The sequence below is a fragment of the Conger conger genome, chromosome 17, assembly GCF_963514075.1.
Source record: "Conger conger chromosome 17, fConCon1.1, whole genome shotgun sequence".
Lineage (NCBI taxonomy): Eukaryota > Metazoa > Chordata > Actinopteri > Anguilliformes > Congridae > Conger > Conger conger.
In genome coordinates, this window is record NC_083776.1 from 15,749,178 (window position 1) to 15,767,052 (window position 17,875).

Genomic DNA, 17,875 nt, shown 5'->3' on the forward strand with positions numbered 1-17,875 from the left:
CAACCTAAACACAACCAAAAGGGACCTGGAGTGAAGGAGAAGAGATTCATCAAATCAACATTATACAGTACACTGCATTATAATGCATTACTATAGCAACATGAATCCCATAACAACCTTGTGCAAACAGTGCGTGGCACCATGAATCAACTGCATCACATTCACATTAAATACTGCAGGCACTCTTATCCAGAGAAAAGAGCAGCTTATCATTTTAACACATTATCCATTTACACGGATTGACATTTTCTGAAGCAGTTCATGGTAAGGACCTTCTCAAGGGTACAACTGCATTGCCGCACCGGGGAATCAAACTTGCATCCTCTGCATTTGAGTCCCGCTCCCCAACCACTACACTACACATCCGTATAACATTACACCAACGACATGAGAACAGTAAACACCACCAAAGAAGACTGTCATTGCTAGACCAAAATGCACTATTGGCCAGCAAAGTGAATGTAGCAATTCCCTTCTCCTTAGAAAGGCTACAAAGCTAGCCACTAATAAACTCACATTCAAAATCAGCGAAAAGATATCAGGTTGGGAGCAATGATCTGCACAGCTAACATAGAACATGGTGTTTCAGAGCTCAACAGCACCAATCAGGAGCTCCTGTTTTTAAAACAATTTGTCATGGAGAATAGGATTTTCAGGGCATAGCCACTCATCGTTAACATAGACTGGAGAAAAGTCTATGTAGTCCATCGTCCATAAAGTGCCTGTTATGTCACCCACTGACTATCCATGGGCCCTTAAAAAAACGTTTAGATGCCCGGGAAGACCAGTTTACAGACACTGCCATGTTGTACAATTTGGAGGCAGAGATGTGGCTCCCGTAAGTATATAAGATAGTGACGTAGTCTGTCCCCAATTTGTCTATAAAGTATTGCTGTATTGTCCTAATAACACAATAACTAACAGAAATTGGCACATCAGATTAGAAAAAAAAACAAAAAAAACACAAATTGTCAGTAATTTTCTTGTGTGAAAAAACCTATATTGACTTTGTATTGACCACAAATGTGCCATTGATTTTACATTGAAAATGGGTCTGAAAGACCTATACTGGAGCTAACCGCAGTGTCGCTAGTGAACGCCGTCTCTCAGCATGACCAGTAAATGAGCTTCAAACAGAAACTGCTGGTGGCGGTGAGCCCTAAAACAGACCCCTGGGGCACTTTTGCATGCCTGGTCAGAGAAATCCTTCACTTATCCAAGCAGTCCATCACCACAACCACAACAGCCCATCAACTCCTTGTGAGAAAGTGAACAAGAAATATATTTAATTTTCCCATCTCCCCCGTCTCCCCTGTGCTTTAACCCAGACCACAAGCAGAAGAGTTCTGATTGGCCCAGAGGCAGCTGCCGGCCCAGATTCCAACAGGACACTCCAATGTGTGGCACAGCCCGATAGACCACTGTCAGGAGGTGGGTGCACGCACGCACGCACGCACACGCACGGACACACATTTTCATACTTTTATTCAAGTCCACATATCAAAGTAACAATAAGGGACATAAACAATATAGACACACAGTACAGAATAATGCCATGGACACTTCAGGATTATTAGGGGTACAGGTATTCCTGCCAGTTGCAGACTCGACACACATACACATACACACATGTACACATGCAGACACACACACACACACACACACTCACTCACTCACTCACTCACTCACTCACTCACTCACTCACTCACTCACTCACTCACTCACTCACTCACTCACTCACTCACTCACTCACTCACTCACTCACTCACTCACTCACTCACTCACTCACTCACTCACTCACTCACTCACTCACTCACTCACTCACTCACTCACTCACTCACTCACTCACTCACTCACTCACTCACTCACTCACTCACTCACTCACTCACTCACTCACTCACTCACTCGCGCGCGCGCGCGCAGACATATATACACACACACACGCACGCACGCACGCAGACACACACACACTTCCATCTCGGTGTGTGAGACAGCGGTCCGTCTGTCCTTCTTGTGGACCCCCGTCATCAATCTCAGCTCAAGATCTACATCACTGTTGCCAGGCAACACATTATTATTCCAAGACACATGCCAGCCCAGCCAATCAATCCACTTCCTCTCGCGCTGCCATTGACACTTTAATTAGGCCGTAAATATCCAGATGAGAAGCAGAGACACTCCCCGTTTTCTAATTCAACAGCAACAACCAATTACCAGATGAATAAGTAATCCCAACAAAACTTTCATCAAACAGGGCTCCTTTCTTAACTGTGAAAATGAGCACAGAACAACACAGGACAACGACAGAGGAAGACCGCAAATCATGGGAGGTACATGAGCCCTGGAATCAAACTGCATAGTCCTGATCCACATAGACGCAGTTACAGACTCTCAGCCGATCAGGACTGGTTTGACATTCAGCCGCAAAGTCCCAGCGCAACGTCAGCAGTCGAGACTAGCTTAGTCACCCCTATCTCCGCAAGTTCACTCCCACGTGCATGAATGAAGCCGCCCAATATGTCTGGCTGTTACTACGGAGACCGGAGGGTCAGAAAAAGCTGTGATGAGTAACGCAAGGCCGTAAATGCTTCCACTTTCCAAAATAATGCTCTCAGTATAATTATTCATACCATAACCACACACTGCATTGCAACTTTACAGTAAAAGAGAAAAAAAAAATAGCACTCCGTGACTCAATATTCTAAAATTTAAAGGAGCCACCTATTCACAATCGACAGATTGAGGTTTAAAAAATGGAAAGTAGGTAAATGGAACAACCTAAACTTGACAGCTCCATGCACTGCTCACACACACAGCAGAGAGAACTTCAGTAGCATATCTAGTAAGGAAGGTTCAGAACCACACTGTTCTCATTGTTTATCATCGTCAAATATGAGATGATTCCTGTCGATAACAGAAGAATAATATGATGTCATATTCCACAGGCTTATTCTCTGATGAGAATGACACTCATGGGTTGGGGAGATGCGAGTGACTACCGTATGAATGTGTGGAATACGGACAGTGTGTGTGTGTGTGTGTGTGTGTGTGTGTGTGGCTCACCTCAAAGCCTAGCCGGTCCTTTTCTTTCCAGAAACAGAAGTGAGTCACCTTCTTGTCCCAGAATTCATCAGGCTTGACGACGCATACCAAGGACACCTCCGGTGGAATAACATTCTAGAAAACAACCACACATTTGATCTGCTTAAAGGCCAGTTCTAGTCAGACTATTTTCGGCAAAATTCAAAGGCATTCTCACATAACATTTGACATTCTCAATTTCCATGGCTTTTATTTAGATGCATATGCTGAAACATAACTCGGGCAAAGTATGAAATATGTCATAACACAACATTAGGAGTTATCGCAGTTGGCCAGAAAAGCAGTTTAACTGCAGATGTTGTGATGTTGGACAAGATGCACAGTCCATGCCCCAGGTCTGAATCCTCTAGAGTAGGGCGTGCAGAAAAAACGGCCAGTTCTGAAATGAGCTGGGCGGAGAATGCAGATTTCCCATGATCCCGGAGGGTCCACTGTGGGCAAGGGTTACGGACGCAGTTTTTCTAAAGCCGTGGTGAATTTTGACGTCAAGTCACAAACACGGCGGGACCGGGGCTGAAATAATCCCGCTAGCCAAGGAGATCAGCGTTGGGGCGGCTCTGAGATTTTTACACCGCAGTTCAATCCCTTCTGAAGGTCTGCGGAAAGTGGGGAATTATCCAGAAAGCAGGTTATACGCGACACCCTCGACCTCTCCCCTCTCCCAACGTAAGCAGGCCAGGTTTGGAGCAGCAGGCATCGTCCCACCCCATCCCACCACCCAACGGCCAAATTCACAGCGTTAGCCAGAGGACACAAAGGAAAGATGAATGTGAGAAAGTGGTTTCATGCAAACTTGGCAGAAGCAGGATAATTTACAGGGCTCAAAGGATATGGCCCGTAATTATGAGAACCAACGGACTTCAAAAAGCTGCCCTAATTGGTTGTTGGTCTCGGTCACTCATTTCTCAGGCTCTGAAGGAACATTTTATTCTTGTAAAAACTCCACTGAGCGATGGAAACACTTCAGTGGTAATGGAGGAAAGTCTAAAAACAGTGGCGATGACTGGCTGCAAGAGGACAAGGGAGCTCAAGTCAAGTCAAATCAAATCCAGGAGAGTCACAGCAGTGCGCACTTCTGTCCTTCATAGAGCTGTAAGCAGCCAGAAAACAAACTCTTCAAACAAACAGACCCTATAAGGACAGAACCAGACAAATACGGGAATATACTTGAGGCCACCGCTTTGATGTAGCAAGAGTACGGAAGGCTAATACTAATATCAAATAGCATACATACATTTATTTAATCCTCTATTTTCTGCAGTGAATTTCTTCATTGCAGCACATCAGAAACTGTGTGAGAGTGTGAGCTCTGCATTTTCCACTGATCGCCATGGATATTCATCAGTCTAATGGCTAATTAGCATAGCGGCAGTGCCAGATGCTCAGGACGTAGATTCTGGCGGTGAGGGGCCTCGAGGGGATAGTCAAGCAGCAGCGCAATTAATTGCTTCCCGCCAATAAGACGAGAACTAAACACTCAGAGATAAAGGTATCGGGACGTAGGGCCTGAACACTGGTAGATGAAGATATCGGGGCATAGGGGCTGAACACTTGGAGATGAAGGGAGCAGGCGTAGGGTCTGAACACTCGGAGGTAAAGGTATCGGGGCGTATGGGGCTGAACACTGGGAGATGAAGATATCGTGGCGTATGGGGCTGAACACTGGTAGATTAAGGTATTGGGGTGTATGGGGCTGAACACTGGGAGATTAAGGTATCGGGGCATATGGGGCTGAATACTGAGAGATGAAGGTATCAGGGCGTATGGGGCTGAACACTGGGAGATTAAGGTATTGGGGTGTATGGGGCTGAACACTGGGAGATTAAGGTATCGGGGCATATGGGGCTGAACACTGAGAGATGAAGGTATCAGGGCGTATGGGGCTGAACACTGGGAGATGAAGGTATCGGGGCATATAGGGCTGAACACTGGGAGATGAAGGTATCGGGGCGTATGGGGCTGAACACTGGGAGATTAAGGTATCTGGGCGTTTGGGGCTGAACACTGGGAGATTAAGGTATCGGGGCGTATGGGGCTGAACACTGGGAGATTAAGGTATCAGGGCATATGGGGCTGAACACTGGGATATTAAGGTACTGGGGCGTATGGGGCTGAACACTGGGAGATTAAGGTATTGGGGTGTATGGGGCTGAACACTGGGATATTAAGGTATCGGGCGTATGGGGCTGAACACTGGGAGATTAAGGTATTGGGGTGTATGGGGCTGAACACTGGGAGATTAAGGTATCGGGCGTATGGGGCTGAACACTGGGAGATTAAGGTATCAGGGCATATGGGGCTGAACACTGGGATATTAAGGTACTGGGGCGTATGGGGCTGAACACTGTGAGATTAAGGTATTGGGGTGTATGGGGCTGAACACTGGGATATTAAGGTATCGGGGCGTATGGGGCTGAACACTGGGAGATTAAGGTATTGGGGTGTATGGGGCTGAACACTGGGATATTAAGGTATCGGGGCGTATGGGGCTGAACACTGGGAGATTAAGGTATCGGGCATATGGGGCTGAACACTGGGAGATTAAGGTATCGGGCATATGGGGCTGAACACTGGGAGATTAAGGTATTGGGGTGTATGGGGCTGAACACTGGGATATTAAGGGATTGGGGCGTATGGGGCTGAAAACTGGGAGATGAAGGTATCGGGCGTAAGGGGCTGAACACTGGGAGATGAAGGTATCGGGGCGCATGGGGCTGAACACTTGGAGATGAAGGTATCGGGGCGCATGGGGCTGAACACTGGGAGATTAAGGTATCGGGGCGTATGGGGCTGAATACTGGGAGATGAAGGTATCGGGGCGCATGGGGCTGAACACTGGGAGATTAAGGTATGGGGCTGTATGGAGCTGGACATTGGGAGATGAAGGGAGTTGGTGGTAGGAGCTTAACACAGGGAGATGAAAGGAGTTGTGCATAGGGGCTGAACACAGGGAGATGAAAGGAGTTGGGCATAGGGGCTGAACACAGGGAGATGAAAGGAGTTGGGTGTAGGGCCTGAACACTCACCTGCAGCATCAGCACCACAGTCTTCACCACGCTCCACTGAGACTTCCTCCCGTCCACGATCACCGTGAAGCCCCGCGACTTGCACTTCTCACTGGAGACACACACACACAGGACGTGAGAAATTACCTTCACAACGTCACGGAGCAGTGTTAGCATAAGAAGTATAAAGATACTTCTTAGGCAACTGGTATGAAAGTAATATGACATGTATTACACTAATTAGTGATGTGTGAAGCCAAACTCAAGCCAAATTTGTTCCAAACACCGCTGGATGGATAGGACAGCCACCACTACACGGCCTCATTCCTGATCTAACTAGAGATTCACTGCATGGCTTCCGCTAAAATTTTCGTAGTCTGCAACGTAGTTCTTCCGCTGTTAGCTTTTTAAAAATACAGGACTGCTATAATTAGGGGAATGCACATGTTTTATCTTACATATCTTATACATACATAACTTTGTCTTAATGGCCAAACTTTAAAAGACAAGACTGGCCTTATATCATCATTTGCTTACTTAAGTAACTCAGGTTTGTTTAACTGTGATTTGTACAGGATGTTCTGAAATAGACACAGGGTTTACTTATGAGGAGTTTCTCAGCGTCATACACAGGGAGACTAAAGGAACCGTAAATTGCAGATGCGGAGAACGATATTGTCACAGTACAGCGCAGCATTTCCAGATATACGCTCTCAAATCTGAATCACCAACAGAGAGTCAGAAAGCCCGGGCACGGCATCCCCTTTAAACGGACAGGACTTCCTGGCCGTTTGACGACTCTTCTGAATCACCGGGGGTGAGAAATGACATTAAAGCTCGTTAAAAATCCACAAGCTCCTGGGAGGAGGCCAATTAGCCGAATGTCAGAGCGAGGGCTGATATGAGTCTGCCCTGCCGGTTCAGAGACGATGTGAACGCAGAAGAGACACGCCAGGTCGTCAGAGATCACCGCGGGTCCCTAACTCGGCCGCGTCTCTACCCCTTCGCTTCTGCACTGCGTTACGTCACATTACGTTTAGCAGACGCTTTTATCCAAAGCAACGTACAAAACCTATGTCCACCTTTAAAAAATAATTTTTTTTTTTTTTTTTTTTTTTTTTTTTTAATGGCCCTTGTCCTTATCTTTGTTGTACAGGTAGCAGTTGAAATTGTACTTCCCTCTAGGGTCTTTCAGCGAACTTATCCCTGGTTATGGGTATGCACTTTGTTGTACGTCGCTCTGGATAAGAGCGTCTGCCAAATGCCAATAATGTAATGTAATGTAATGTACGCATGTCTAGTACACAAGCTAGATAGGCCAAGTCTGTGACTACCATACCAAGACAACTACAATGAGAAACTACATTACCAAGAAATACGAACTCAAAAGTGCTAGGTTAATGTAAAAAATACATGTTACGTGCACATACTAAACACTGCACTATTAACCAATTGGCAGAAAAATCCAATCGGAACAGGGGTTTTTTTTTTGTTTGTTTTTTACAATAATGAAAACATTAGCAGGAAGCTGGCAGTGTCACCATGGCAGCAAAGCCCCCATGTCAGGTACACATTAAGAACGAATTTTCCTAAGGTTTGAGCGGTGCCCTCAGCCCACCGTGGGGACAGGGAGGGGTCTCAGAGAGCTCAGTATTAAACTGGGTGAACTATATCTCTGTGCTCAATAACCCCCATATGCTCCGGACACCGCCCGCCCCCCGTCCCCCATGAAGCACAGATGCACGAGAGCAGGTGGCACGGTTAATATGACCCCAGCGTTCTCCACCCAAACAGCCTGCTCTTCCATAAAGCGCACAGTCCCATGACTCTGATAGAGTGCTTCTCTGAGAGGTGGAGCCAAAATGTCTTTCACCCGAGATCGATATGCCTGTGTGTGTGGACTCTTAATGCCCGTCCGATGAAAGCTTTCCGCCTCCATGCAGGGCTCTACAGTTACAATACCACAGATGAAGAGCAGCGTTTAATACCAATCAATGAGATCAATCTATCAGACATCTGAGCGCTGCGTGTTTCCGATAGCAAGAGTCTGACTGCGTGGCTTCTGTTTGGTGTGTGTGTGTGTGTGTGTGTGTGTGTGTGTGTGTGTGGGTGGGTGTGGGTGCGTGTTTTGGGCGACCTGTTTGGTGAGGGAGCAGAGACTTCCCACGACCTACCTGGGGATGGCCAGCAGGTAGTCGAGGGTGGCGCTGAGCTCCTCCATGCTGGTCTGCTCCGTGCAGAGGGGGATAGTGAGGATCAGCCCACTGCGACGGTCCTTTCCCCCTGGAGCCCAAAGAGCAGGGACACGCGGGTAATCAGCGTTACTCACAACACACAACAGCGCCGCAGAGACCAGACCCCAACCAGCCTCTGGAGCCCAGAGCAGGTCAGGACCAAGACGACAGCATGCCAGACCCTTTCAGTCCCAAGAGTGCCACATACCTTATACCTTTTCAGTCAGTCACTGATATACCATTGTTTTGTGCCCCTATTAAAACCCTCCTAAACTGTCTCAACTGTCTAACTTTCCTCAGCCAAAACCCCTTGAGATTTGGGCAGAGGCACTTCATATTGGGCTTGGGACAGAAAGGGAGAATACACACCAAGACAGACACCTATAACTGTAACCATAACGATGCGAGCGTCCACACTGGCGAACGATAATGTTCTCTAAATGCCATCTGCCATTTTGCACAACCCTGGGTAAATTTGGTTAGACTTTGATTGGCTGCCAGTGTTTTATCATTCATGCATCGCCATGATGATATCGTTCTTCGCCAACGTTGTAGTTCTAGTTGTGGTGTGGACTCAATCATCCACTTGAGTGAGAACGATTTAACATGTTTATAGTTATCGTTCTTGGTCTGGATGGGGCTTCACACTAGATAAATGGACCCTTGTTAACAACAGCAATGCTGAGAGTCCCTCTGACTGAAACATATAGAGCTCAGAGCACTTGACATTTAATATTCCTACCTTACAGTGAAAGGTGGTAAAAGTTACCACTTTAACAGAAGAGAACTGTAACTCTATGATGTCACCAAGGGGACTTAGTGGTGGAGTCACTTTGATGGAGGTCAGAAGCTGACACCAGCTCACACAGTGAAATCTGCAAGCGTACACAGGCTACTGGCTTCAGTCCTGACACAATAGAAAATCATAAATGAGCAAAGGGAACCTAGTAGGAAACTATGCCGCTTAAAGCTTAAAAACCATAGGCCCATCCTTTTTTTATGACAAAATGTAACTGAACAAAACTTTCGCACCATTCTCTGCAAACTCTGGAGACCGTTGTGCGTGAAAATCACAGTCAGCAGTTTCCGAGATAATCAAACCATCCTGTCTGGCACCAACAATCATTCCACAGTCAAATCACTTTGATCACATTACTTACCCATTCTGACTTTCCCATTTGGTCTGAACGACAGCTGAACCCAGTGACCACGTCTGCATGCTTTTATGCATTTAATTGCTGCCAATATGATTGGCTGATTAAATATTTGCATTAACAAGCTGGTGTACAGGTCCACCTAATAAAGTGCTCAGAGTGTACAGTACGCCACTTTGCACACACACTTACTGACATGTTCTGAACAGCACACGCTTTGTTACTGACATGTGATGAACAGCACACGCTTACTGATATGTGCGGAACAGCACACGCTTACTGACATGTGCTGAACAGCACAGCGCCGGGCTTGTTCATGCGGCCCCTGGTGCATGTCGTGGAGCTCTGTGTTTTCCAGCGTTATGTCTCTGGGCATACATCTCCTGCCTCTCCTCCCACTCGCAGAATCAATGCGTCCCATTCAAACAGGCCAGGCTGGTGTTTGTTAGCACGTTAGCACGAACGCACACTGTCACAGGCGAGGGCTGCAATCATGTCACTGATACAGGGAGTCTGCCACCGCACAGGCTTGCTGTCCGGCACCTTCCAAAGGGGATCAAATGAATGAACCGATCCTATTCTAACATTATCACAAAGATTCTACAGTAATTTAGTGCTGATTTTAAACAGACTTCATTAGATGGTTCAATCTGCGGGGTGACCCTTTCTGTGTATGTATTTCTGGGGTAGGAATTGATGGAATCCAAAACCAGCCCTGGTTTCTTTCCTCCCGGGTAATTACTGTTACCGATTGTCTTCAGACTGACTCCAAGATAAAGGGAGGGTGGAAAACCAGGAACCTGTGATCCAAATCCAGGTGATGCTACTACAATGATGTAATGACATCTCACCAATGACTCAAATATCCAAGACCAAATTTTCTGGAGATGGTGATGACATTTAACTTTTAAAGAAATATAGGTTTTTCGCAAATCAGATTCGAATCACTCATAAGTCTGTTACCTTTCATTTTGAACATAATATAGATATAAATGATGATGCTGACTAACTATGCAGTCATATAAGAACCACTTCTCTACAACCTACAGTAGTGGAGATACGGCAAGTCAAAGTCATGGATAACTTTGTTATCCCATAGCTCCCAGATTACCAATTAGAGATGAGTACAATTTCAGTTCATGGGGTTTCTTTTAAGGCCAAATCAGCATGCTAAATATCATTAAAATCTGTGTTGCTGCGATCCAAACGTGTGCTTAGGTGACATGGAACTGCCCACACACAGCATCTCCCATCAGGACACAAAGCGCACACACAGCACCTCCCATCAAGACACAAAGCACACACAGCACCTCCCATCAGGACACAAAGCACACACAGCACCTCCCATCAAGACACAAAGCACACACAGCACCTCCCATCAGGACACAATGCACACACAGCATCTCCCAGCAGATTTCAGAGACCCTCACACCACCGTGAACACGCAGCTCAGACTGACGGTTTTTCCAGGAAAGAGTATGAAACGACCTGCCTTACAGCTCTCCGTTTCACACAGCCAAGCGGCCAGGTTTCAGACACTGCTTTATGTGGGTCAAAGCTGGTGTTTGCCCCGGAGCCCATAACCACACTTAATTATAGTACATTTTCACAAAGCTTTCTTTTCTAAATAAATGAGGGTTGTTTGTTTTGTCCATCCTCACCAGGAAGCCCTGCGGCGGGTATACGCATCACAAGACACGCGCTTGATCACTCTCATAATGAACACAAACAGCACAGGCGTTTCCACCACTGCGCGCTACAATACACACAGCACATCCGCTGGCAAGTGGTCCCAGAAGATTATTTAAATTCCTATGAATCCTTCTAAATGTGCCTGCACTGATACACAGGGCCAATAGAAATAAGTACAAAATAAGTAAAAGTTAAAAACCATAACTATTCAGAAGACCTTCCCATGAGCCCTCCTCTGAAACATGTGTCCTGTCGAGTTGCTCACCTGACAGAAAGGCCAGTTTTTTCTTCAGAAGGGGCAGGATGTTTGTGGCCTCCATGTTTTTGGGTCTCAACCTTAAAAACCTAAAACTGGAAAAAAGACAAGTTCTCTCTTAAACATCTGCTTCAGTGAGACTGTTTTTTTCCCAGAAGAATCCGCAGTGACACCTCGCTGCTCTGACATAGTGGGACATAAATCCTAATTTCCAACTTGTTTGCCAAAAGTGAGCAAACTGGCCAAAGCCCTTCCTAAGACTTTAAACACAAACTGATATCCTTCACGCGGTGGAATTTCTGGAAAACCCTCCAAAGAGTATTTCCTTTCTCAAACTCGTTTGGTTTTCCAATATATGAGATGTCATCAATCTGAGACACCTCTAGACTGATCTCGGGTGTCCTTCGTATGGTACAAACGCAGATGTAGAATGAAGGGAATGTAGGATTTTGTTTGTACCACTGCTGCAGCAATAAAGAGTAGCAAAAGCTTTCAGTAGTATATTTCTTGCAGGGAAGTGGCAGTCTTTACACACCAATGATGAACTAATGGCTGAAACCCGCACCCTTTTACACACCGGCACTTTTTATGCGAGCATAACAAAAACAAAATCAATATTTTATTCATGCATCCAGATGCCAAATTTGGGAGTGTGCAGGCAAAATATTGCAGTTAATATATCCATTTATTAACCAAAATACCGGTATTGTTCAGTATTTTTTAGTGTGGTTAAAACAGGGCAAATCCTCAGTTTACTACAGATCTAAATAAAACAATTTAAAGATCATGTAAAGTGCCCCCAAAGGGTCCTAAAGGAAAAGCTCCTTGTTTTCATCAGCAGAAAGCTCCCTTACCTGAAACAGCAGTGCTAGTGCGTGTGCCTTCCCCCTTCAGACACTTCCCTCCTGTCCCATATTCTGAAAGAGGGGACACATACCAAAGAATCATGTGTGAGTATGATAATAATAATCATCATCATCATAACTTACAATAATAACTTGCTACAGGATTTGCTTTCCTCAACCTTTTTCTTCAATAATAACCATCTGTACAGTGCTTTTCTTCCATAGCACACAAAATGCTTTACAAAATAAAAGTAATCCTACGAACATAATCCATCACCGATTGCAAAATCCATTTCAGAATTAAAATCCATTTGCAAATGAAAATTGTCCCACAAGCAGCCATTTTTAGAGGACATGAGAGAATACCTCTGTAAACCAGCCCTTAGCTACACGCGACACGGCTTTGGACAGGGAAAGCTATCATCAGGAAATGTTGAACACGGTGATTTATAAATCAGGGCAATGCGAGTTACAGCTAAACTGCTTAGAAAGCAAATTCCTGTGTAAGCCTCCAATAATCAACAAGAACTCACATCCAGCCTTACGCACCATTCTGGCCATTACCACAAGGGTAAATCGAGACAAGAAAAACGCATATATTATTACTGGATGAAAAAGAGTCTCAGCCTGTTCTCGCGATTCCCTGTGAACTGCGGACTGGTTGGTCGTTAAGCTCAAGAACATGCCAGGCTGTCCTTTTGGAAGAAGGAGCCCACCGCCAGACCAATTGAAGCAAATGAAACTCAATCCACACAGACATGAGCTAAAACACACCCTCAGCTGTGAATACTCCGAATAAGTTCCGGCAGATTTCTCAGAGCAGCTGACCGATAAAAGGCCAAAGTTTAATGCATCCATTGTAACTCACAGTCCCCAGGCCTGGATACACTGCAGTTAAGCACCAGCAAATCGGCATGCTTCTCACTGCCAAAATCTGCTGTGCTGGGAATTTTATTTTTATTTTTTGTATCAAATGTCGGAAATTCTGGCTGTATCGCAGAGGTCATGGATGTACTTTACCTAAGGGGTCATTCTCTGAAAAATCAACCAGTGTTGATTTCTTTGGTGACCAATTTTGCTTGGACTGTGTATATATGTTCTAGAGATAGAGGTTGGCACCCAAAAAGTCACTTGCGAGTGGAAATTTGGGTGTGTCAAATTTGAAGCATCATATAGTTAAAGCAGGGAAAAACCTGAAAATGTGTACTCGGATTTTAGAATGAACTCTAGAACTCTTTTCATAATACTACTCAAATGGCTATTTTGTTTCAATATTTGATGGCTTACTACATCAGCACCACTTAGTGTATGACTTCCAAACTTCTGAGTGGATATTTTTAAGAACTGCTACAGGGGAAATAGAGTGAAATTGATCATTAATTAAAGAATTATACAATGCTAAATTTGGGTCCTGCCAGAAAATGACCAAAAAGTGTTATATATTCAATCAAGTAGTTGGTAATCTAAAGTCCTGCAGGACAAATCAGACTTTATGACCCACACTACCATTGTATGGTACTATAATATTGTGACACACTTCAAGTAAATAAGATGCCAAACATGATTCGGAATTTGGCTTTAACTGGTGCTGTCTGCGATTCCCATGCAGATCACCTTGATTAAAGGCCTGGAGGTAATCGGTCAATCTGTCTCGAAAACCAGTTTATACACCTCCCCATTAACCAGAGCATTAGCTATTTATACCGTGGTTATTTTGAACACAACTGTCATGCCTCCTGTAGGTTTCTCCCATTGAGAAAAATGGGGTTATACGGTACATTAAATTACCTATCGATAGCGTCACGGCCAGATCTAAACGAGCACATTCTTCATAAGGTAGCCGTTTGAAATTATCCATTGCTGGACGACACATCAGCGTTTGTCAAATATCTGACCATTAAACCAGCTGTCGTTAATCCGTTTCAAAACATTTCACTATCCATTATATCAAAAGAACTGCGTCTGTAGTCGTATTGACGGAAGGGCGCAGTAGCCACGGGAACAAAAGCCACTGTGTCCCGCTAGAAGACCCACCTCCTCGGCCTGCTCATTAACAGAATCGTTGAAATGTGAACATTAAAATGCCTGTACGCCAGTGTAAACTATATATTGTCCGACGCTAAGCCGCTACAGCATGGAAGCGCTGCTTCCCCCAGTTACACGAGGTTCCTTTACCCCTGCACTCCATATAACCATACAACAGGACAGGATTTCGCTGCTGCTGCAGCATGCATGCAGACACACTGACCTATATTCTGCCTACTGCGCTCACCACTTTCATTTCAATCAGCTACGCGACAAATAGGTTATGTATGGAGGCTAGGGGGCTGTTTAGTTAGACACATACCTCGGGCGACGGTGTGTGGTGGTTTCTTTATGGAGCGTCGTGTTGGTTTGGACGGGCTTTCTGTGCGCGTGGACAGAATCCCGTTTCCTCTCCGCTCAGTTCCGCAGAGAATATCTCTCGAATTGCCAGGCGTCACTTCTTATAGTCGCTCGTTTCAGATGCTAATGTTAGCATTTTTGCAGACTGGGACAGTGCTCTATTTCCCTGAGACTGGACGTAGAAACTGCAACTGCAGATGTTTTGTTTTTTTTCTGGGGGGCTGGACCCGTCCGACGAAGCCACTCCCAAATGAACAATGCAGGCGTGGAAGCGGCGAGGTTGGGATAGGAGGCGGATGTGAGAACCGCTGGGTCCTCTTCTTTCAGTCCTTTGTTTTAGTAATAGTCGCAGCCGACCAAAACTTTAGAGAGGAGCTGGGATTGTCGAGAGTACTACCGTGGTGACGTACTCGTATAAACGGTATTTCAGTTCCCATTCACTCAGGCCATTAGAAGTCATGAAAATAGACTCAAAAGTCATGAAAATAGACCGAAAAATATATGGCTGATAATGTCTTGATTTTAACGATACGTTATCTATTCCATTTAATAACTTCCAGCACCATCAAGGGAAAAAGTGAAAGCCGTTCCCAGCGATTTGCTAAATGTATGAATAGCTTGGAATAGCAGGTCTACATAACTGCAGTTCCAACGTCCTGTAAAATAATTATCACATTTATTTTTACTTTGGTTTTATAACACTAACATACATACAGTGTCTTTGTGTACAAGTCTGTTCCAGCAAACCAAAATAACCCTGAAGCAACTTTCATAACAAAAATGTTCTGTTGCAGGGTGATATGAATCAGTGGATAACCATGCAAATATATGACTAATCAAAAAAGACATTTGAATGTTATTTCTGTTTTGGCCTGCACTGGAACATCACTTAATAATAGTAATATTATTAGCATAATAATAATAATAATAATAATAATAATAATAATAATAATAATAATAATAATAAATAGTATTGTGATTATATACACATGAATTAACAGGGTCATTAAGCAGCATGCACCATTTATACATTTGTAACCCATGAAGACACATAGTGACATTCATGATACAACAAATTTGAGTCTCTGTCCCAAAAGTTTACATGGTATTCTCCCGCTTAGACGTCATCATAGTACAGGTTTCAAGCTGATCAGCCATTGCTGAGCCTCTCATGAAACTGATTGGCTGATGGCGGCCATATTTTTTGCAGACATAACTTCATCATTGTATATCCAATTGGAAGGTGACACAAAGACACAGTCGACATGGTCTCAACTTGATTGGTCAAGCAATTCAGGAGTTAGAGGCATTTTTATTTATATTCCTCTTACAGTGCCACCTATTGGCAAAACAACACCAAAATTAGCGTGTTGACTCTATTACACAATCTCATTGATTGGGGACAGACATAGCACTGACCAACCTATGGCTTAGTTGGTGGAGTATTCCCCATACCAAAATAGTACTGGACTATTCCCCATACCTATAGACTACTGGGACTATTCCCCATACCTATAGAATACTGGGACTATCCCCCATACTTATTGACTATTGGGACTATCCCCCATACCTATAGACTACTGGGACTATATCCCATACCTATAGACTACTGGGACTATATCCCATACCTATAGACTACTGGGACTATCCCCCATACCTACAGACTACTGGGACTATCCCCCATACCTATAGACTACTGGGACTATATCCCATACCTATTAACTACTGGGACTATCCCCCATACCTATAGACTACTGGGACCATCCCCCATACCTATAGACTACTGGGACTATATCCCATACCTATAGACTACTGGGACTATATCCCATACCTATAGACTTCTAGGATTATCCCCCATACCTATTGACTACTGGGACTATCCCCCATACCTATAGACTACTGGGAGTATTTCCCATACCTATAGACCACTGGGAGTATTTCCCATACCTATAGAGTACTGGGACTATTCCCCATACCTACAGTATAGAGTATGTGGACTATTCCCCGTACCCATACGCACAAAAACACTCTAAACCAAGCTGAGTTATTTTATGTTTCTTCCTTATCTGCTTCTTCTTTTTCTACTTCCGACTGATTAGCCTACATCATCACGAATATTTCACTCCCACACTTATTCCTTACTAACAGTTAAAATTTTCACATTCTTCCTTTCACTGAAATCTGTGTGGGAAATAAATGTTTAAATATATATATATATATATATATTGTGAGTAATAAAGGATATTGTCTGTATATGCAGGAGTTTCTGATGAGCTGTAGCCTGTACAATGTACAATGGCTGATATAATTACATACAGTGAGTTTCTAGAAGAAAGTAAGACAGTGGGCACTATGCCTAATTCACCTTCTGGAAGCATAATGTCATTGTAACAGTTGCTTTGGAGTTACTGAATCATACTTTCTCCTTTAGACCACAAACTGGTGAAGTCACTGATGGCTCCTGTCAGCACTATGGAGAAAGAACAGGAGATGAAGGAACAGTTTGTGTAATTAGTGAACACCATAACATAACAGTTAGATATGGTCAAATGAGTTAGAGAGAGGCACAATTACGGGCATAAGAGTTAGAGAGGTATAGTCACAGTCAAACTAGTTAGAGAGATATAGTTCAGTCATAAGAGTTAGAGAGGTATAATCACAGTCAAACAAGTTAGAGAGCTATAGTTCAGTCATAAGAGTTAGAGAGGTATAGTTACAGTCATATCAGAGTTCTAGCCTCATTTATACACAATACTACCAGGATACTGTCAAACTTTAATCACACTGATCTATGTGCTGACACTAACCAGTTTCACACTCATAATGGTCGAGGAGCTGCGTTCTCTCCTGATGGCAAGCTGAAGAAACACGGGGACAGTGGTGAAAGCATTTCTGTAGTTGTTTCTGCTACACCAAGTGTTTCTAGAATGTTGCAGAATATTCTGGTTAGGTTTGCATCATGATGTACTGCATAATGCAGAACATTGCATTATTCTAATAACTTTCTGTCAAGGTTTGTCAGGGAAACACAGTGTGGTGCGTAAGTATTTGGACAGTGGTACAATTGTGGTTCTTTTGGCTCTGTACTTCAGCACATTGGATGAAAGAAAGTGTTGGAATTACATACATAGATCACCCCCCCCCCCTTTTTTTTAGGGGACCAAATGTGAATGGACAGTTTGCATCTCAGCTGTTTCTGATT

At 44.3% G+C, this 17,875-nt stretch overlaps 1 protein-coding gene across 1 annotated transcript in view; it reads right to left on the reverse strand.

Moving 5' to 3' along the window:
* The window catches only part of LOC133117007 (SEC14 domain and spectrin repeat-containing protein 1), a 29,403-nt gene extending 14,530 nt beyond the window's left edge, over positions 1–14,873 (reverse strand). Inside the window, exons 1-6 of the mRNA XM_061227061.1 lie at positions 14,636–14,873; positions 12,298–12,360; positions 11,453–11,538; positions 8,282–8,390; positions 6,129–6,219; positions 3,064–3,177 (exon numbers count right to left, since the gene is read on the reverse strand). Of these exons, the coding sequence (XP_061083045.1) occupies positions 3,064–3,177; positions 6,129–6,219; positions 8,282–8,390; positions 11,453–11,507 (369 nt within the window). The 5' untranslated portion in view covers positions 11,508–11,538; positions 12,298–12,360; positions 14,636–14,873. The remainder of the gene's footprint in view (positions 1–3,063; positions 3,178–6,128; positions 6,220–8,281; positions 8,391–11,452; positions 11,539–12,297; positions 12,361–14,635) is intronic.
* Between the last annotated feature and the right edge of the window lie 3,002 nt (positions 14,874–17,875).